Consider the following 21,539-nt stretch of genomic DNA (forward strand, 5'->3'; position numbering starts at 1 on the left):
AACAAGTTTTTTTCTACTTTGTTGCGTAGTAGCTTATATTCAGTCAGGGTAGTATGGGTTTTATTTTTCTGGTAATGTTTCCAGGCTTTGTCACTGAGATGCATAATTGCAGTTTCTTTGCTTAACCATGGAACAGTTTTACTCTTAATTCTTTTGGTTCTGGAGGGAGCAAGGATATTTAACAGGTCTAAGAATGTAGTATTAAAGTAGGCTACTGCATCATCTAGGGAGAGGGTTTTAGAGGACTCCAGTTTGTGTGTTTTAGAGAGCTGGAGAAGGTTTCAGGGTTGAAGTTTTTGAGCGAGCAGGAGGAGATACAAGTGTAGGATAGTTGTTAGGAAGAGGGAAGGCGACGAGCGAAAGAGAGAAGATGATCACTAAGAGTGTCAGGTAGGATGCCGCTGTCAGAGATGTATTGGGGGTGGGAAACAAGAATCCAGTCAAGAGTAGTAGCAGGGGAGAAGTGTTTTGAGGGCCTGGTAGTAGAGTTTATTAGTTGTGAGAAGTTGTACAAGTGTGTTGTGTGGAGAAGTAGAAGATTGAAATCGGTCCAGTTAATATTAACATCACAGAGGATTATGGTTTCATTGGTAATGTTAGAAGAGAACCAAGAGAGGATATCCTAGAGAATAGAGATGTCTTCTGGGGGAATGTAAAGAGTGGCTATACATATGTGTTTGTTTCTATTCATCTGGAGGAGGGCCAGGGTTAGTTCGGCAGTGGTGGATTGGGGTAAGGGTTTGGTGAAGGGAGTAACTGTAAGGGAGGAGGGGGAGTAGAGAAGAGCTACTCCACCACCTTTTTTGAGGGTCCTGTCATTTCTAATTATATTGTAGTTGGGGGGAGTGATTTCAGGATCTTTTGTGTATGGCTTTAACCAGGTTTCAGAAATGGATAGGATATCTGGGTGGTTATGTTGGAGTCAGGCATGAAAGTTTGGAATCTTGTGACATAAGCTTCGAGCATTCAATGTAGAGAAAAGGAGGAATTTGCAGGATGGGGGGGGGGGGTTTGAATGAAGAGAGGGACCAGGGTTTGGGTGAATGTCATCAGACAAGAAGGTTAGTAATAAGTTGATGAATATGGGAAAAGAATAATTTAGAATGTGTAGTGTCCTGCTTGAGAGTTGGGTGTTGTGTTATAGTAATGTTAGGGATTGGGGATGAGAGGCTGTTGTCACGAATGAGTTTTTAAGGGAATAGGAAGTTGCTATTGAAGAAATAGAGATGAGGGGATATAGTGGTTGTGGGGTGTTTAACATATGTGGGGTATGTAGAAGTTATATGAAAGAAGGGAGAGTGATTAGAATTTGGAGGACTGGTGAGAAGGTGAAGGTAGGTTAGGAAGAGGAGGAGGAAGGAGTACAAAGGAGGTGGGTTTTAGAGGCATAATGGTGTTTGAGCGTTGTGGTATTGGGGAAATTGTAGTACAGTGGAGAGGAGAGTGGCTCTGGGATTAGTCAAGCTAGTTCTAAAGTGGAAGATAGCTAAGGGGAGAGGAGGGGAGGGATTGTGAGGGTGGGGCTGAAGTTTATATCACATGGGATTGCCAGTTACCAACAGTTCAAAAGATAGATGCTAGAAAGCCGGATATAGTAGTCCAAGAAAAGAAGACAAAAGTAGCATTGATCATTTAAGTCACCACACCCAGTGACTATAGTGTCTTGTGTACAGAGACACAAAGTCATAAAATACCAGGATCTGCAGGCAGAAACAAGAGCCATGTGGAAGAAAGATACCCAGACAGTTCCAATAGTAGTAGGAGCAATGGGTCTTATAAAAAATAATTTACAATCGTATGTAGATATGTTACCAATCCATGTAACCTCATACGAACTTCAGAAGGAATCATTACTGGGCACATTGCGGGTGCTGCAAAGAGCACTACTGGCTGACATCAAAGATTGAAACAATACTAATTTCATGAACTTTAATCATACTTTGACTTAGGAATGGGGTCCATTCCTGTCATAGTATTAGTAACCCAAACGACTTGGAGAAATTAAAAAAGTGCAGAGTTAACCAGAGGTTACAGAATTCCATTTCTTTATCTACCCCATGCCCCACCCCCAATTTGAAAGGACTTCCTGCCTCACAAAGGAATGCTGCAGCACAAGAAATTAAAAAAAAAAAAAAAGCTGCTGAACAAGAGTCATGCAGAAGTTCCTACCAAACCAACAAGGACTCGGAGTCTACTGAAGGTTCTTTTTGGTACCAAAGAAGAATGTGGTCCATTTTGGACATCAGCCAGCTAAACGTAAAACAGACGATCCTTCTGCTGTTAAAGAAAGATGATTGGATGTGCGCTGGATAGACCATCAGGATGCATACTACCACATCAAGATAGCCAAATGGTCCAGAAGGTTCCTCTGCTTTTTGCTGAAAGGTGGTCGTTTCCATTTCAGAGCCCTGCCTTTTGGCCTCACCACAGCTCATCTCAGATTGCAGGGATTCTGTGTGTTCTCATATCTGGATGACTGGCTCATAATTGCTTCCTCTGGGAATGTGTTACTCCAAACCATGGATTCCTTGCTGCAGCTTTGCTCCCGCCTGGGAGTCATGAATAGTGTGGAAAAATCAAAGTTGGTTCCTCTCCAAACAATAAGAGTTAATTAGGGCCCATCTATGTACTACTTTGCGTATAGCCACTTTTCCAGAGTCAGTAATTCTCACCCTTTGACAATAAACTTCAGTGGTTCTCCCCATCATAAGCCCCAGGCCAGGTGTATATTGCGTCTCCTGAGGTCTATGGAAGCCTCTCTCACTTCAGGCCAGATATTACATGAAGGTGTTGCAGTGGACTGTCTCAGTTCAGTGGTCAGTGCATTACTTACTGGTGCACTTTCTCATGTTCAGTGGTGGGTTGACTACCCTTTAGTCTCCCAAAGTTGTCCTTCTGTCCTGCAGCCGCCTCAGGCCACAGTGACTACAGATGCTTCCCAGTTGGAGTTGGGTGGGGAGTTTCATTGGAAAGAAGGTCCAAGGCATGTGATCTGCCTCAGAGGCTAGTCTTTACATAAGTATCTTGGGGGGGGTGAGTGGTCTTCCTAGCAGTGCAGGCCTTTCAGGACTTCCTCTCTGGAGATGTTATTTCAATCCATTGCTCCTTTCTGGCCTTGATGGATATGGTTTCCCTATCTCTGGCTTCACCTGACATGCCTACCTTGGGTGGTGTGTTCCATTCCAGACCTTGTGTCTCACCTGTCTGCCACACTTCACAAGGACATAGCAGCCCTGAAATTAACCCCATGGTTTCTCCAGTTCCTGTGATAACAAGGCAGTCCAGGCTTTCAGTCTCTGGTTTGCATATCCAGACATGCTGCTAGAAACCCTCTACTAGAAAAGTTTACAAAAGCAAATGCAAGAGCTTTTTCTATATGGACATATATTGGGTATATAGACCATTTTTCAGCCCCACTTCCTGCTATTTTAGATTTTCTTTTTTAGCTAATCTCTTTCATAGTAGGACTAGCTATTCTGTCAAAGTTCAAATGCACACCATCTCAAATTTCCATGTGGGAAAGAAACAGACTCCCATTGCTTCTTTGAAGTTGTCTAAAGCCTTTCTAAGGGGCATCTTTCTTCTTTGCTGCCCTTTAAGTGATCCTGTTCCACCTTGAGCCATTTCCCTTTCTGTGGCCCTTGACATAACCCGCTTTTGAACCAGCTGTATCTGCGGATTTAAAGTATCTTTCTTGGTGGGCATTTTTTCCTGGTAGCTGTTACCACTTAAAGAATTTCAGAGCTTCAAGCTCTTTTTTGTAAACTATCTTACTTGATTTTTCATCAGATAGGTTATCACTATGAACAACTCTGTGTTTCTTTGCAAGGTGGCTTTGGAGTTTACTTGAGTCAGTTTATTAATCTATCTGTTTTTTCCCCCATTTTTTTTCTGATAAAGGAAAGTATTTTATACTTGATGGATGTTCGACAACATGCACCAGATACTTGGTCTACTGTGCATATCTTTATATCTTGCTATCAGCTGGACTTAAATTCCAGGGTTTGATTCAGGCATCCTCTAGAAATCCTTCCCTAAGACCTCTGAGGGTTTGTAGCAGCTGGGGACTGTCCCATCAGGAAGGATAGAAGAGACAGCATTGTATATGAAAGTTATTGCCATGATGCTTGATCCATGTTGTCTTCGTCCATCTTCCTCAACTTTCCCTCTCTCCATCCCCATGCCAATTCATAACAATCTCGCTGGGTTCCAGTTTGACTGCACTATATCTGTCTGGAGCCTTGTCCTGTTACAGCCACAATTTATTTCCGTAGTGCATATCTGGGATTTGAGTACCAATTATATTTCTGTATTAAGCAGGCAAACTCTATTTGAAGTATTCAGTTGATGGAAGGGAGTTGTGGGTAGGTGGAGGGGCCTGAGCCATGGATCCAAAAAATTAGAGCTGCCAATGTCTGATCCATACAGATCCTATAGACCATCAGTTAAGGTGGACAGAAGAGGATAACTTGGTTCTAGCATTATGGCAAGTACTTAACTTTCATTTCTCTACTGTAAATTTTCATTTAGCAGCCATTTGTAACAACTTTGATGATCTGGAAGCCCATTTGCTGGTTTATCATAAACTTTGCAAAGTTTTCTTCAAAGGAGTTTCCTTATTAGTTATTGAACCAGTCCCTCCTTAGGACCTCAGTTTTGTCTTGGAAGCCATGACAAAACATCCATTTGAACTGGCACCATACAGCACTGGTGAAATTTCTTTCATGAAATACTGTTTCTGGTAGCCTTCTCTTCTGGGAGAAGACTTTCTTAACTGTAGACTCTTAACCTTATTTAGTTTTCTTCAAGGACAGTGTGTCTCTCAGCACTAGTCCTTCCTTTCTCCCCAAAGTGGCTTCAAAGGCAAACATACACCAACTGATTCACTTGCCAATCTTTTTTTTTTTTTTTCAAGTCATGCCAGTAAGGGCAAATGTATCATGTGTACTTTGGATGTCAATAGGCAGTTGAGATTTTACTTTCACAGAACCAAATTATTCAAGGAAAAGCTCACAGCTGTTTGTCTCCTTTGCATTTAACAAACCAGGATCCCATGTGTCCAAGGTCACTCTTTCATGGTGGCTTTTAGATTGCTTTTCTTGTGTGTACTTTGTCCATAATTGTCATTTACCTTGCAAGTTCCTCGACTGATAAGATTTGTACAGCTGTCACTTGGATTGCATTACATACCTTCATTAAGCAGTACTAATTGGATGCTATTTACAGGGCTGATTCTTCCTTTGGAGCCAGTGTCCTCAAGAGTTTCCTGTCATATGCCACCATACTGTTTTTGTAGCTTGGAATTGTGACCCAGAGGTCTGATAGGAAGGACTGAATGAATACAATTAATAGTAGTTACATAATTACCATAATGCTGGATCCCTTCATTCACATATCCAATATGACTACCTGCCCCCATCCTCCTTCCAAATAGTAGTTTGAAAGACCTGAGAAATATTTGCATTCTTTCCCACTGTCTGCCTTGAATCATTTTTCTTTGGCACCACACTCTATCTGAAGTAATCTTACATACTAGGGCATGATGGGAAAAGAAAAGGGGTCAAGAGTGAAGCACTAGTTTTGCCAGGACAGATCCAACAAGTGGCTCATGGACCCATAAGTTATGCCAAACAGTGAAAGTATCCAGCATTATGGTAAGTACAAAACTACCTTATTCCAAACTCATTTTTACAAGTTTCCTAACACATTTCAAGTTCCATACATCATCTATTAAAAATATATGGAATTTTCTGGAACTTTGATAGCTCATCTAGTTTCATTATTGCCTAATACAATGTGTAGTCAGATAATTTAGGGTAAACAGTAGGATCAAACTTTGCATGTCCTATGCACAGGGATATAAAAATGTAGTCCCACTTCACCACTGAGCATGTTAAGGTCACTGTTTTTAATTGAGGGTGGCTGATTGTTAACAGCTGAATGGGGATGTTGCATACCTTCATTATAACATCAGTATTAAGACAGGAAATTTAGAGGAACACATTTGAGTGCTTCCTCTGTAGTAACTAAGTCAAATATGGTTTTAATGGAGTTGAAAGGTGAACTGTCCCTGTCTGATTTGTGGTGAAGCCATTTTTATCAGCATTGGATGCAGAGGTGTAGCTATGCTCAGTGCCATTTTCCTATTTGGCACAACCTCCACCCAAGTTGAGAAACAAAAAAACAGGTCCTGTTTCCTCATTTTTAAACTGTAGCAACTGCTACTTTTAGAAAGCTGCTGCTACTGTTTATGCCACACACAGGGGTCTAAGCACTTCACTTCTGACACAAATGCCATACTGGCATATAAATGCCATGAATGCACTGCACTGAAAACCAGTCTGCATTTGCTGATCACACCCCCTAGTACTCTATACCCAGAACAGGTGCCACCTTTGCTCCACTCTATGCTACTAATCAAATGTATGATTTTTATTTCCGGTTGTGGGACTAGAACACAGTTGGCTATGTATTTGTAAAAAAAAATCGTTGCCATGGCATGCACAACAGCAGTGCAGTGTTCTACAATTACTTTGAAAGGTTCCTTAATGTTCATATTTATCAAAAAATGACACAGTTCACACCCATGGTGTTCATAATGTTATTGTACACATTACCAGGAGGGAATAAAAGCAAACTCCAGGGGAGGAAGCTTTTTTCCAGATGTAGAGGTATGTCCCTATGTATGCACACTACCTGCAGTGCTGTTGTAGTAATAGGGGTGTTGCTGTTATAGGTGCATAAAGCAGTAGTTAGTTTATCCCATCTATAATCTTGGAGGTTTATTGTGTACGGTTCAGTGAACAGAAGTGTCAAATCATGCTGCTAAATAGTAAAAAGTACAGTTAATTTTAGTACACTGTAGCTTTAAAATAGACAATATCTGTTCTTATTTCTGTAAACAACATTTTAACAATGAAAATGGTTTGTGACTGATTTCCTTTGCTTGTGTTATTAGGGATCAGTCTGGCAACGGCTTGGTGCTGATGTGACAGCTGTTGAGTATCTTGCACATATTGGTGGACTGGGCATTGACATGGAGATCTCTAAAAACTTCCAGCGAATTCTACAAAAGCAGGGCCTGAAATTCAAGCTCGGTACTAAAGTTACAGGTGCTGCCAAGAGACCAGATGGAAATATTGATGTTTCGTAAGTAAAAATTAATTTTATTGAATTTGTTGTGATTGTATTCAAAAATTGAAATGTCATTTCATCAATGGGTGGTTATTGCAGACAAAGGTAATATTAGTGAAGGCTACAAGGGGTAAGGAGTAGTTGCACATTAAATATTTTTACGCATTATAATGACCCTTAATGTGAAGCCAGAGAGAGATTATTCTGATCGCTTGACAGCTGTAAGAACTGGCAGCTGTGGCATTAACAAAAATCTAGGTGTGTGATCCTTTACAGTAAACCCATTTCCAGCAAAATAAGTTGAAGTACTGTGGCATGTAGAGAGGATATTGTGTCAACTGGTGATACATTAAAGTAAGGGTGAGACAAGGTGTGTTTCACAGAATTGTCCTTTACTTCATAACAGCCTAATTTTTCTTTACATTTCTAATGTCAAAACTCTGTTTTAGTTGCAAGATGCTGACCTCTGCTAAAGACCGTGATTATCTTTGGAGTGGATTACAGCAGTAGTAGTGGTAAGCCATGATATTTGGGTTTATCTGCCTTATTCATGTCCTGTCTGGACAAGGCATTGTAGAAACAGTAGTATTGGCCCTAACCAACATGGATTTCATGATGGTTAGTGGTGGAAAGGTGTTATATCCTTTCTTGTTCCACATTCTCATCAGCTCTTGCCATTTTTAGTATTGCAGAGCTCCCACTGAGTCAGCAAAAATGTATTGCTGCCGATTAGCTGTTGAAAATGTAATGTGTTTGAAAGTGGGAATTTATTCTTCAGTCATCCTTTTATTCATGCCTTCATTGTTGGTGACTACATGTGGTGCTTATGAAAGTGGTTCATTTTCCTTCTGTTGTCCCTTTTTTTCCATCATGTCTTTATTGCTGATAATTAAATTGCTTAGAAAATGGAGTTGGGGTAGTCATATAGGCCAGCAAGATTTTCATTTTTGGTGAGTTTCTCCCCAAGGCCCTAAATGTGATGTAAAGTGTTGTGATCATGGTAGCATATATGAGCAAACTAAAAACAAGATAGAAAGCTGTAAACTCTTCTGACCAAAAAAATGTCTTAGATCCTTGTAAGGGAGTTATTAGTAGAGCCAGCTAAAATGGAAAAACTTAAATAAGTAAATTGAAGGGGATGAGTAAAATCATCAATAGGAAGATTTTTACCTTCTTTGCCCTGCTGTTTTCTCCCTGTATGTGTGGAGGACTATACTGTAGACCTTTCCTTTTCCCATACCATGTTTTTCTCCTTCCAGAATTGCCTTTACATTGCCTCACAAAAAGGCTTGATTGTTGTTCATTTTTGTAGCATTTCTGTGCCCTACGTCTTCCTCTGTGCACACCATGCTAGACATGAATACAGTGTCATGATACTTTTTAATGAGTTTGTCTCACTGGTTCTTACATCATCTTACCCACTAAATGTTAAGGTTTTTAAACCAAAGAAATTCCCACATAAAATGAAGAGCTACAGATACTTTTATCGCCCATTAGATTTGTAATCTTATTGAGTCTCTAGGAATTCACAGTTTAGTGTATTGTCATTTGCAGCTTCCTTCTGTCCTTCCTCTGGGGGCCATAAACCTGCTGAGCCTTGTGGAATTTACAGCTGGCCTACTTTGTAGTCTCAGAGTGAAGGAACCTGTTAATGGTGACAGAAACAGACTATGGCTTGAGGAATTAATCCAGTACTGTTTTTTAAAAGTTGTGTCTTTCAGACCTAGGCTGAGTAGAATTTCACACCTTCTGACACTTGCGAAGTTCATTCTTTGACAGCTTTTGCTTGAGCTAAAATTCTGAGAATGTAATTTTGCAACCTACCTGTAAACAAATGTATAAATCTCCAAAATGACAAAAGTTGTAAAAAAAAAGATCTGATGTTATCCTAGTCACCATTCATCATGTATGGTTCTAGGATCTGACATCAGATCCATTCTGGCATACTTAGACAACAGCTTAGCTCAAGCTCCTCCCATAATGCACTGCTGCCCTTAAACTCCTCATATCGCATTTGCCGTGTGTATCATCCATAGGTTCATAGGTTCATACTAGGCTATCTGCCCTAGGGCATTTATAAGCCTAGCCAGAATGTGTTTGGCTTTCGCCACCCATTTTAAATTTATTTTGCTATGCCCTTTTTCGAGGTTAGTATACTGTGCCTCTGTCTAACAGTGACACAGAAGTGATACCCGGGGTAAACCTACGATCTACCATCCACTCATCAAGATTCCTCTTGAAGAGAGTCAGTGAGGGACTCTGCCTAACCTGGACTGGGATTTTATTCCAGAGTGAAGGGAGCCTCTGGGTTATGAATCTGTCCCTCCAGCATGTCCTATTTATTTCAGTGCTGAGGTTCAAGTCTCTCGAGTGCGTAGCTCGATGGGATTTGGATTTTCTGAGGTGCAGCATGGCCATTAATTCCGGGTTGGACATGGCTTTATACGTCAGGCACAGATCGTCTCTGAACAGGCGGTATGCCACTGAGTAGAGCTGGAGTTTCTTTAACCGGGTAGCATATGGCATATGTTTGAGCCCTTTGATCCTCTTGGTGGGGTACTTTTGGGGTCTTTCCAGTTGCTGCAGGTGTCTGGTAAGGTACATCCCAAAAGGGGCATTGTACTCAATTATGGGCCTGATGAGGGATGAGTAAAGAGGCACGATGACCTCCCCTGATCTAGATGTGAATCCCTTCATGATTAGGTGGGCTATATAAAATGTTTTTCTAACCACTTTGGCCACGTGGTTGTCAAATGAGAGATTGCTATCAACTTGGGTCCCCAGGTCCCGAATTACTTCTTCTGTACTTAATGGATTACCACCTATGTGGTAATTTGTGGACACTTTGATTTGCCAAAGGGGATGACTATACACTTTTTGGCATTTAGCTTGAGGCCATGGCTCTGGCACCAGTTGTCTGTTTCTATGAGGCCCTTTTGGAGGATGCTTGTGTCGGCTGGAGAGTCGATTATGGCGCCCAGTTTGCAGTCATCTGCGAACTTGGTCAGCCACAGTCCTTCCGTGTTGGCCTGTACCTCCGAGAAATATATACTGAACAAGAGAGGTCCCAGGACTGAGCCTTGTGGGATACCACTTGTAACTGGTTTGGAGTCTGACATGGCTCCAGTAATTCTAACCATGTGGGTTCTGTCCTTGAGCCAGTTTGCAATCCATCTAGTGACATAGGGGTTTATATTTAAGCTGGTGAGCTTATCTATAATGCCCGAGTGGGGTATTGTATCGAAGGCTTTTGCGAGGTCCAGGTAGGCTGTGTGGACCACCTTCCCCTCGTCAGTGGCCTTGGTGACTGTTTCAAAGAAATCAACCAGGTTTAAGAGGCAGGATCTGCCCTTAACAAAGCTGAACTGGGTAGGATCCAGTGTCTGTAGGTCCCCAATATCTTTATTTATGAGGTCCATGATGATCCTTTCCATAGCTTTGCAGACCAAGCTAGTCAGGCTTATGGGACGATACTTTCCAGGATCCGTTGAGGCACCACCTTTATGGAGAGGGACCCCTGTTGCTGTACGCCACTCTTTGGGCACATATCCTGTAGTAAGGCTGAGATTGAACAGTAGTTTTATGTTTGGGTTTAGCTCTTCTTGGAGTTCATGTAGGACGCAGCCCGGGACACCGTCTGGTCCCATTGATGCTGTGTTTTCTGCTTTGGAGAGGGCGGCTCTTACCTGAGCATCTGTGGTGTCAGGGGGGCAGCACTCTGCTGGGATAGATATTTGCCCTTTTGGTGGTGCGTCCGAGAAGTTTGCGGTGAACCTGTCAGCTAGGATGTTGGCAATGTCTGTGGGTTCGGTGTATTTTTTGTCATTTTGGACTAATTCTGAGCATATCTGGGAATTACCACCCAGGTTCCTAACATAACTAAAGGAAGCCTTGTGATTATCCTTAGTGTCCTGTGCAATTTTTCTCTCGAAGCTGGCCTTAGACAATTTTATGTGTGCCCGTAGTTTTTTGCTAATACTGATCAGTGATGCCTTCCCTTTTTGGGATTTTGCTCTATCATTTAGTAGCTTCCTCCTCCTATTGTATAGTTTGTTTATGGCTGGGGTCCACCAGACAGGACGTCTGCCTTTGGAGGATTGGGTCTTGGTTTTATTTGGGATCGCATGATCCATGCATTCCTGAAGGTGTTCATAGAATGCGTTTATAAAGGATTCTGCGGTCTGGGCCATATTTTCCACAGGCCCGGGGGCTTTGAAGGATTCCACCTCGGTTTTGAGGACTGTGAAATTTGCTTTAGAGAAGTTTTTCACTGTGGTTTTCTGGGCAGGGGGTGGGGTCGGGATGTGAATATCCAGTGAGATTAGTTTATGGTCTGATCTTACCAGTGAGGGATACACTTCTGGTCTGGAGCATAGAGTCCCCATGTTGGTGATGATCAGGTCCAGTATGTTTTTCCCCCTTGTGGGAGTGGTAACAAGTTGTTCCATAGCATTTGAGTTTATAAATTCTAGGAACCTTTGGGCTAGGGTGTTGGAGCTAGAGTAATGCTCCCAGTCTATGTTTGGGTAGTTGAAGTCGCCCAATATAATGGTGTTTGGAGAGACCTTCATATTTTCCAGTGTTCTCAGGAAGGCCGAGTGGGGTTCCTGGGTTTGGGAGGGTGGTCTGTAGCAGGCTATAAACTGGAAGGCAGTTTTACCCACTGTTAGTTGCACATGGATAGTCTCTGATGCTTCGTGCTTTGCCACCAACCTGGAGGTGTGGGTATCTTTGATGAATATTGATACTCCCCCTCCTTTTGTGGTTCGGTCCAAGTTTTGTGGCCGAAAAGCATGGTATGAGGTATAACCTGGTAGTGCTGGGGTGCTCTCGGGAGCCCTGAACCAGGTTTCTGTTACTGCACAGATATCGATGTTCTCCATGCTAAGGAGAGTTTCGAGTGCGTGCATCTTGAGGTTTAGACTTCTGGCGTTGAGTAGCATTACTCTTAGTTTCTTATCCCTTGTGATACCTATGGAGGTGGGTTTGTCTTTTGAGCGTTGCCTAAAAAAGGCACTATGGGGGTAGCAATAGCCTTTGCCAATATCCGAAAGCCCAGGGGTGACAGGTGCAGGCCGTCCCTAGCGAAGCATCGTGGCTTGTCGAGCATATCATCCCAAGCTGACAGGCATTGGATCCCCTTTGAATGACACCAGTACTTAAGCCAGTTGTTGAAATTGATCATCTTGTCTTCATATTGTGGCATCATTCTTGGTGAGGGTAAGATGCTACTCAAGGTCAGGGTCATACCGGCCTGGGCTCCATGCTCAGAGAGCTCCTCTATGTCTCTCTTCATGTAGTCCAGGGAGGTACGTCTCAGGTCATTCACACCAGCATGGACAATGACTGAGTCATATTTGTACTTGCCTTGGAGTGACCTGAGTGCTTGTGTTATGTGGTGGATCCTAGCGCCCGACAGGCTGCTCACCGTGACCCTCTCCTTGTTCAGCCTGGTGAGCGGGACGTCAGTGTGCCTGACGATAGAGTCACCTATTACAAGTGTATCAGGTGTGTTGTTTAGTCTTAAGGGCTGTGACTGTTCGGCACACTGGCTTTGTAAGATGTGTTGCACATGTTTTGTTTTGGGGTAGCGGTTGCTTGGGTGTCTGCTTTGGAGGTCTCTGCTGCTTAGGCAGATCTTTATTTAGAGCCTTCGAGTATGTTTTTGTGTGATTATGTGTTAGGTTTGCTGTCGTGGTAGGTCTATGTGAGACTGGAATTGTAGTGAGTGTGGTTTCCTTCTCCTTCTGACTGGTTATGCCAGTACTGAGTTGAGAAAGCTTAGCCTCCATTTTGGCTATATGGTTGCATCTCTCACATGTGTTGGAATTTGTTGGGAGGAGGAGAGGGTTGTCTGTGTACATGAGGTAGTTGTAACATTGCCTCAAGATTCCCAGATTCACCAACTGGACCGGAGAGGAGATTGACAACTGACCTTTGGACATGCAAGAATAATATTGGGAATTCCTTTATAATTGGAAACAAGGGCCAGTGGGGAGTGAGGGTGTAGTGCTTTTAATTTTTAGTGCTGACTTATATAATTGCTTTAGTGAGCAAGTGCCAGGTAACTTAAGTGCAATGTTACAGGTAACTTAAATGCAAAAACGACAAACAGTAACTTTCTTTCAAGTGAAACAAGGAAATAAGTACAGTAAGCAATGCAGATATCACTAGTGATCCACAGAAGCGCTGGGAAGCCGCGTATTAGGTGGAATTAGCGTTCCAGGGAAATAACAAGCAAACAAACAACAAGCATATAAACAAAGCTAGATTCAGCAGGCCTGGATCTAGTCTATGCTACAGCAAACAAGGTGTACCAATTTCAGTAAGATACAGTTCAAATATTCAGGCACTATAAACCTTTAACCAGAAATTCCCAGCTCAGAAGGGCAGAGTCCAGCCTCTTCTCCCACAAGAGTGCAGACCCCGAACCTTCTTAATGTAAAATAACTGGCCTGAAGCCTAAGTGCTTAAATTAGAACTAATACACTTTAAGAATAACAGACATTGGGCTCTCAATCAGCAGTTCCCAACTTAGAAGGATGAAAGCTACCTGTCCTGCCACCACAGTGCATGCCACAAACCTTCCTAATGTAAAACAACTGGTCTGAAGCCCAAGTGCTTAATCCAAAAGACTTAGAATGATAGCTACACTTTAATCAAGTTACTACCAAGCAGTAATAAATACAATTGAATACTTTAGAGAATGCCTGGATTAGTGCTCAAGTTACACAAACAAAGCTAGATCCAGCAGGCCCGAATCCAGTCTATGCCACAGCAAACAAGGCGCACCAACTTCAGTAAGAAGCAGTTCAGATATGCATGCACTATAAGCCTTTAACCAGAAATTCCCAGCTCAGAAGGGCAGATTGCTCAGCTCCTCTGGTTTATCCAGGTGTCTGTCAAGTAGGTTTTGTTTTCTTGTGAGGAATTCTTTCTGACTATATCCTGTAGTAGAGGTCATAAATAGGTAGTGTTAATAGTTTATTGGTGTTCCATATTCTCTTTCCCCTCCCGCTGATTCTTTTGGTTTTTTGTAACCCTTGTTCACTTTTAGCGTGGTGGAATATTTGTTTTTTCCTTTAGTTGCATTTATTGGTATTTTTGTTTAATCTCTGTCTTGGGTCTGTTACTATGATTTTGTGGTAGAACGGACCTCAGTGTTCTTTGATTTTTGTGCCTGTTTGTGACTACTCGTTGGATTTTCCTTCTGGTATTGGTTGCTTTTCCTTTATCCATGTTGGAGAAAACTTTAGGTTTTAAGAGATGCTCCTCATGCGGTCGGAAGATGCCTGTTTCTGACTTGTACGAGGAGTGCCTCTGTTGTCTCGGCGCCAGACATCTGGAGGTTGAATTTGGCATTTGCTCCGCATTCAGCCCCAGAGCTTTGGTCGATCGCTGGAATAACTTGATGTTAAAAAGGCTAGATTCTGGTCGATTGCTGGAATAAGTTGCTGTTAAAAAGGCTAGGGTTCGGGGGGGGGGGGTCCTCGGTCAAAGAATCGTCGGCCAAGTCGGGCCCCTCTGGCCATAAGAGAAAGCCTTTCCCTTCATCCTCCTCTGGGGAGGCTCATAAGAAATCTAGCCTGTCTGATCCCAGATCCCCAAATCCAACTCCAAGCTTTAGCAGTGTCGATCTGAGGGTCTCTGATTTGAGGACCTCTAGGAAATAAACACCCGGGTCCAAGGCCTCTGGTTCCAGCCTTTGCATCCAAGGGTTCTTCAGTCGACTTCCAGATCCAAGGCTTCCGGATCGGAGCCTTCAGATCCAAGTCAGTCCAGGCTTGTCATGGATCCGACTGTCTTTAAGATCTGAAAGATTCAAGAGCTCCTTCCTCGGATCCGATACGGTTGGATCAGAGGCCTGTGCGGGATCCTATTGTTGTGAAGGATCTTCCTTTGGGAAGGGATCATTTGTTTACCTCTCCGCGCAGGGCCCATTCTCCAGACCATTGGAGAAGATCCTCGGAGTCCTGACACTGGTCTCCGGCCAGGTCCTCCATTTCCTCCTGATCTTCGAGGAACATCCTTCCATCGGACATGGACAGGATGATGCGATCCTCCTTGAAAGCTGAAATTGAGTTGGGGCTTTTGGCTTCCCCAGCCCAAAGGCTTAGGAAGCCTTCTTCCACTCCCCAGCTACCTTCTCCTTGTGTAACCTCACAGGGATTGGACTTAGGGGAGCCAGTACGCGGTGTGGGTTTCTGGAACTTCCATTGTTCCTACCACATCAGAGTCTTTGGTCAGTTCTGTTCCCTTTCTCCCAGGACAGGCGGGGCCACCAGTCTTGGTTGTCGCCCTGGGGTCTGTGGGGGCAGGGGTGGGTCCGGGCTTGTTGGACCACTCTCTGCCCCTCTGCTTTGGCTCTTAATAGCTCCGGACTGCTCTGTCTGGAGCATTGGAGGTACTGGCGGGCTCTGCTTCTTCCTCCATTGTGGTGTTAGCAGGGGACGGTGACTCGGACTCGTCTGGTCCCTCCGCTTTCCGAGCAGTGGAAAGATCTCTCTCTCTCTCTGCTACCAGAGTAGCCTCCCCTGCTTGCTGTGCTCCATTCCAGCCCCAGGGACTTGGGTGGACCTTCTTGTCCTGCTCCTGTTCAGCCTGCATGAGCTAGCCTCTAGGGGGGAGTTACCTCCATAGGGGGTCCCCTCCTCTTCCGAGTCTTCCCCTGAGCCCCCTACAGAGGAACTTCCTCGGAAGAGGACATGTAAGTGGAGACAACTTGGCTCCCCGATGCAGTCCCTCACTGAGGACATGGATATCGATGAAAGGGACTGGTCCCCATGGTCACCGCCCAATGATGTCTCCTTTGAGGACATACTGGAGATTCTGAAGGTCAAGGGTGGTTGGTCTGCCCAGCCCCCATCCTCTGAGGAAGCCATGTTTCTGGAGGCTTTCGGTGTGGGCCAGTCTACCTCTTGGGTGCCCCCCCCCCTCACACACACACACACACACACACACACACACACACACACACACACACACACACACACACACACACGCACTGATCCCTTGATCAACCATATCGCCAACAGGGCTTGAAAGGAACCCGATACAGTGAAGCCAGTACCTAAGAGAGCAGACAAGTTTTTGAGCCCTCCATCAGACAAGGTCTTTTGGTCCAAGGCAGTCCCAGTTGATGCGATTGTGGTGGCTGCTGCCACCAAGAAAGAGTTGGCAGAACAGAGTTCATCTGTCCATCTTTCCAGTCGTGAATCGAGAGCACTGGACAGATTGAGAATGCGGACATTTGCTTTGGCTTCCTTTAGCCTGCGAGCATTAAATTATCGGACACATTTTACCCGTCATCAGAGGGACTTGATAAAGGAGCTTACCACTTCCCTCTCTGAGTCCATGCCTTCAGAGGACTTTAAGACCATTTCTCCCAAGCTGGCAACTCTTGCGCCCATCACTAATTCGTCCATGAGGTTGATATCCAGTGCTGCTGAGGGTTCCTCATGGGTGGTGGGCACAGGCATTACCATTAGGCATCATGCCTGGCTTCTGGTCTGCGAGTTTGCAGAGGCCTTTAAAGCGTCGTTCACCAACAGCCCCTTCAGTGGTTCAACCCTCTTTGGACAAAGTGTCAAGGAAACTTTGACCCGCAGTGAGCAAAAAGGAGAGACACTGCCAGCTTTAGGGATCAAATTCTCTACTCCCCAGAGGTCCTTTACCAAGACCCAATGAGGGAGCAAGAAAATGTGGTCCCAAAAGCCGCAATCTACCTTTCAGGAGGCTCAAGAGGATTCCTCTTCCAGGGGACAGTGGAGAGATTTCAATGGTCATTGCCGCCCTAGAGGCAGAGGAGGCCCACAAAACCAGGGTTCCAGGGAGCCCTTCTCTGAGAAGTCCTTCCAGTGCCCGAGGCATTGCCCGACTGTCCCCTCCCTGGAGGCAGTCGGGGGCCGGTTAGCCTTACACCCTTTATCCTGGGCAAACATCACATCCGATCAATGGGTGCTAAGAATTTCATCCAGGGGTGGTTATATTCCCTTTTCCGACCACCCACCAAGAAACAGAACTCTCGCAGGCGTGCCACTCAGTCAGAGTTAGCCAGCTTAGAGGTATCCAACCTCATCCAAAAAAAGAGCCATCCAAAAGGTCCCCCACAGGGCCAAGAGGATCTGGAGCCTACTCCCGCTTCTTTTTGGTACCCAAGAAGACAGGGGACATGCGTCTGATTCTGAACTTCAGTCAGTTGAACCTCTCAGTCAAGAAGTCGAAGTTACAGATGGTCACTGTACAGTCGGTTGTGCCCCTCGTGCTCTTTGGATCTCTCCAGAACACATGCTGTCATATTAAAATAGACAGGCGGTCCAGGAGATTTTTCTGCTTTCACATTGGAGATGATTACTTCTAGTTCCGAGCCCTGCCCTTTGGACTCACCACAGCCCCACAGGTGTTCACCAAGTGTATGGCAGTGGTGGCAGCTCATCTCAGGCTGCAGGGATTCCAGGTGTTTCTCCTATCTCACTCAACAGCTCCTCACAGCTCCCACTCAGCATCAACTGGTGGAGACCACATGCTTTCTTCTTGGTTTCTTCGATCAGTTAGAGATAACGGTGAATCTTGCCATGTCTTCCTTGACCCCATCCCAACAGCTGGATTTCATAGGTACTCAGTTGGACACTGTCTCGGAGATTGTGGCTCTCCCCCTGCATGTCCTTCTCATTCGGTCCCACATGCAGTCTCTTCTGGAGCAAACTCATCCTCCATTATCACTCATGCTAAGGACTCTAGGGTCTATAGCAGCTGCCATTTATCTGGTCCCGCTGGCCCTGTACTACATGAGAGTTCTACTACATGAGAGTTCTACAGTGGACCCTGGCAGTACAGTGGTCCCCCCCTTTCTCATCCTCTGTTAGTCCCCAAATGGCTCACTCCAATATGTTGGACACATCTTTCATGGTGGATGGACTCATCAGACCTCCTGGTGGGCAGTTTTTTTTCTCCCCCCAGTTCCTTCAACCATGGTGACCATGGACGCTTCCCTCCTAGGGTGGGGAGGGGACACTTTCATGGGAAGACTGTCCAAGAGAAGTGGTCTCAGTCACGAGACCAAACTGCATATAGATGTTCTGAAGATAAGAGCAAGCCTTCTTTCATTGCAAGGTTTTCAGGACTGCCTTCCTCTAGGGACAGTAGCAGTTTACACAGACAGCATGGTTGTTGTGTGGTACATAAACAAGCAAGGGGTTACACATTTTTATCTGTTTTGTCGTGAGACCATGGGAGTGGGCAATGTCCTTGGGGCGCTTTTTCCTTGCAATGCACATTTGCGGAACATCCATTGTGCTGGCAGACAAGCTGAGCAGAGCTAATCTGACCCCTCACGAGTGGTCCCTGAATCCACTAGTGGCGAAGCAGATCTTCCCTCAGTGGGGCCAGCTGAGCTGCAATCTGTTTGCTTTCTCTCTCTACCACAAATGCAGCAACTACTTCGCCCTGATCCCCCCAGAAGGAGAGTTTCCTACAGACGCTCTGACTCACGATTGGCCTCCAGGTCTCCTTTATGCCTTTCCACCCTTACTCTTAATTCCGAGAGTTCTTCAGAAAGCAAGACACCTCAGGATGCAGTTGATCCTCGTCCCCTTCTGGCCTCGGCATGTGTGGTTCCCTGTTTTACGGTCTCATCTGAAGCCCCCCCCCCCTTTGGGTGCTCAATCTGGGCCCGGATCTGATATCCCATCTGTCGCTTCATCCTCTTCCAAATTTGCAGACCCTCTTTCTGACAGCTTGATTTATTCAATTCCAGTGATTTTTTTGCTACATCCAGGCTGGCATCCCCTGTGAGGGATGTCATTCTTGCTTCCCAAAAACCTCCTGCCAAGATAATTTACAGAAGTAAGTGGAAGAGATTTTCCATATGGGCTGAAGGCCGAAATCTGGATCTGTTTCCGGCTCCTATGTCTGATATTCTTTTCCTGGCTTCCCTTTTTCAAGAGCGTGCCAGTTTCTCTATGATCAAAGTCCAGCTGGCAGCAATTTCTAATTTCCATCTCAATGACTAGCCTACGTTTTTTTCTCTCATCTGCAAAGCCTTCTTGAAAGGTGTCTTTATTACGTCCTCCAGTCAAGGACCCATCTCCTCCGTGGGATCTTGCACTGGTGCTGCAGTCTCTAACTAAGCCCCCCTTTGAGCCTGCCACACCCTGCAACCTTAAATTTCTTTCATGGAAGACTGCCCTTTTTGGTGGCTATAACTTAAGCGAAAAAGTTTCAGAATTGCAGGCTATTACCATTAAGCCTCCTTTTTTGATATTTCAAAGAGATAGAGTGGCCTTAAGACCCTGCCCTTTATTTATACCAAAGGTGGCCACTGAAGCGAATCTTAATCAGTCCACCCAACTCCCAGAGTTGCTAATAAAGGGGAATACATCTTGCATACCCTAAGTGTTCATAGACAGTCTCATTTTTATTTACACAGAACTAAGTCCTTTCATCTTTCAGACAAATTTTGTCCCATTTTCAGTCAACAGAAAGGGCTATGCTGTTTCAGAAATTACTCTCTCTCAGTTGGTTTCTCAGTGCATTTCTTACATATACTCTTCCTGTGTGTCTTTTTTGCCTGGACCAGTTAGGGCTCACTCTACCAGGTCAGTGGCTACTTAAGCTGCCTTTGTAGCTCGTCAGTCTTTGGAAGACATTTGTGCAGTGGCAACTTGGTCTTCTCCTCTTATTTTCATCTCTCATTACAAACTTGACCTAGTTTCAGGGGAAGGGCTGCCTTTGGCTCCATTGTTCTTCGGCATGTCCTTCCATGAGGCCACCCAAGAGTGCCGGGTAGCTGGGGACTCTGACCCATACATGATAAATGGTGACTAGGATAACATCAGCTTGATAGTTATGTACTCACCATAACTTGGTATCTGTGTTGTCTGTAGTCACTCTCCATCCCCCTTCCTGAGAGATTGGCAGGGTTTTGGTGGTCTTTGTGTGGTGGTAGGTAGTTTCTGTCTGTCTTCTTTCTCCAGGGCAAACTCGATTTGAGGAGTTAGAGGGCAGCAGTGTATTATGGGAGGGGAAGAATCTATGAACATCAGTATGCAGTCATAAAAGCAGATGTCAACAATGCCCTAGCAAGGCATTGCCTTGAGTTCTCAGGCCACACTTTCCATTTTTTTGTATTACAGCATAGAGAGAAGGATCTGAGGGGTGGGCCATGGCAAATTCGCTTGGAAATTGACGAATTTCTATGGCAGATCAGGACTAGGGCCCATATGTTTCCTGGTATCAACGAAGGTTTATCCATCAAATGTGTCCTAAAATGGCTATCCCTTAATAGGTAGATATTATGAAGTATTTTTACAACTAAGCCATTGCGTCATCACTTTGATTTATATATACATGTATTCTATACATATTAGTTTAAAATGCTTTATTGCATATGATTTTTTCACATGGATAAGAGGTTAGCCTTGGGATTGTTACAGACAAGGTTTATTGTATCTTTATTGATCCTTATTTTTAGCAGCATATTACATTTAGAATTTGGAGTTGTCTATTTTTGTATAGTAAATAGTATACTAAGCTAAGAATCTTCTTTGATTTATATATGACATACATTGGCATTTACAACTCTAAATTATATTCTTTTTGCTAATATTTAATAAATCTAATAGTCACTTATTAAATATAGCTGAACCATGAGAAACGCCATATGGTTCAACAGGTGGAATTTCAGCACTGCTTTCAAGTTCCGCCTTGCTTGATGCTTTTAATAGCGGACACATTTTGCCCTTACATGCAGCAATGCAATTTGTGAATCTTAACAACTATTTGACAAGTACCTTATTGAATTGACATAAGGAACATCCCTGCCTTTAACTAATGCATTAATCAATTCCTTTCACTGATATTTTGCTTATCTATGTATTTACATTTAAATGGTTTATCAGTTTTTAACCTGGAGAGATGCCGTTTTAAGGTTGTCATGGTTTTTCTTGAATGCAACAATGCACTTGAATTTGATAGGCTTAATGTTTTTAATATTGTAGTATAAGATAACTTCTTTGTAATCTTGTGGTTGTCTGAAGAAGGCGAGTTATTCGAACCTGCCGAAAGCGCTTACCATTACCTGGATTTTAAATCTTTTTATCGTTTGTGGAGTATTAAAGCTGTGTTTCCAGCCCTCTTATTGTGTGCTGTCCGTTCCTTCAGCAGTCTTCAGTTTGTTTTCGTTTGGTTTTGATTTGTTCTTTATGGCGGACGACACCGAGAAGCTGGCTCATCTCCACTCTTTACACCACGAGATTTGGGTCACAACAACAATGATTCGCAAAACAATTTAACGCAACTTATTGAGGTACTGTTGCATAGAGTGGACACACTCACACAGAAGGTGGAAGCTTTTTCAAGCTCGGCCGACTTGGCGCAGGCACGGCATACAAACAACAACCCACCTA

At 44.1% G+C, this 21,539-nt stretch overlaps 1 protein-coding gene across 1 annotated transcript in view; it reads left to right on the plus strand.

Moving 5' to 3' along the window:
- The window catches only part of DLD (dihydrolipoamide dehydrogenase), a 1,015,110-nt gene that overhangs the window by 650,977 nt on the left and 342,594 nt on the right, over positions 1–21,539 (plus strand). The window contains exon 9 of the mRNA XM_044088560.1: positions 6,959–7,149. Within this exon, the coding sequence (XP_043944495.1) occupies positions 6,959–7,149 (191 nt within the window). The remainder of the gene's footprint in view (positions 1–6,958; positions 7,150–21,539) is intronic.

This window comes from Protopterus annectens, chromosome 11.part0 (assembly GCF_019279795.1).
Source record: "Protopterus annectens isolate FY-2018-M chromosome 11.part0, PAN1.0, whole genome shotgun sequence".
Lineage (NCBI taxonomy): Eukaryota > Metazoa > Chordata > Ceratodontiformes > Protopteridae > Protopterus > Protopterus annectens.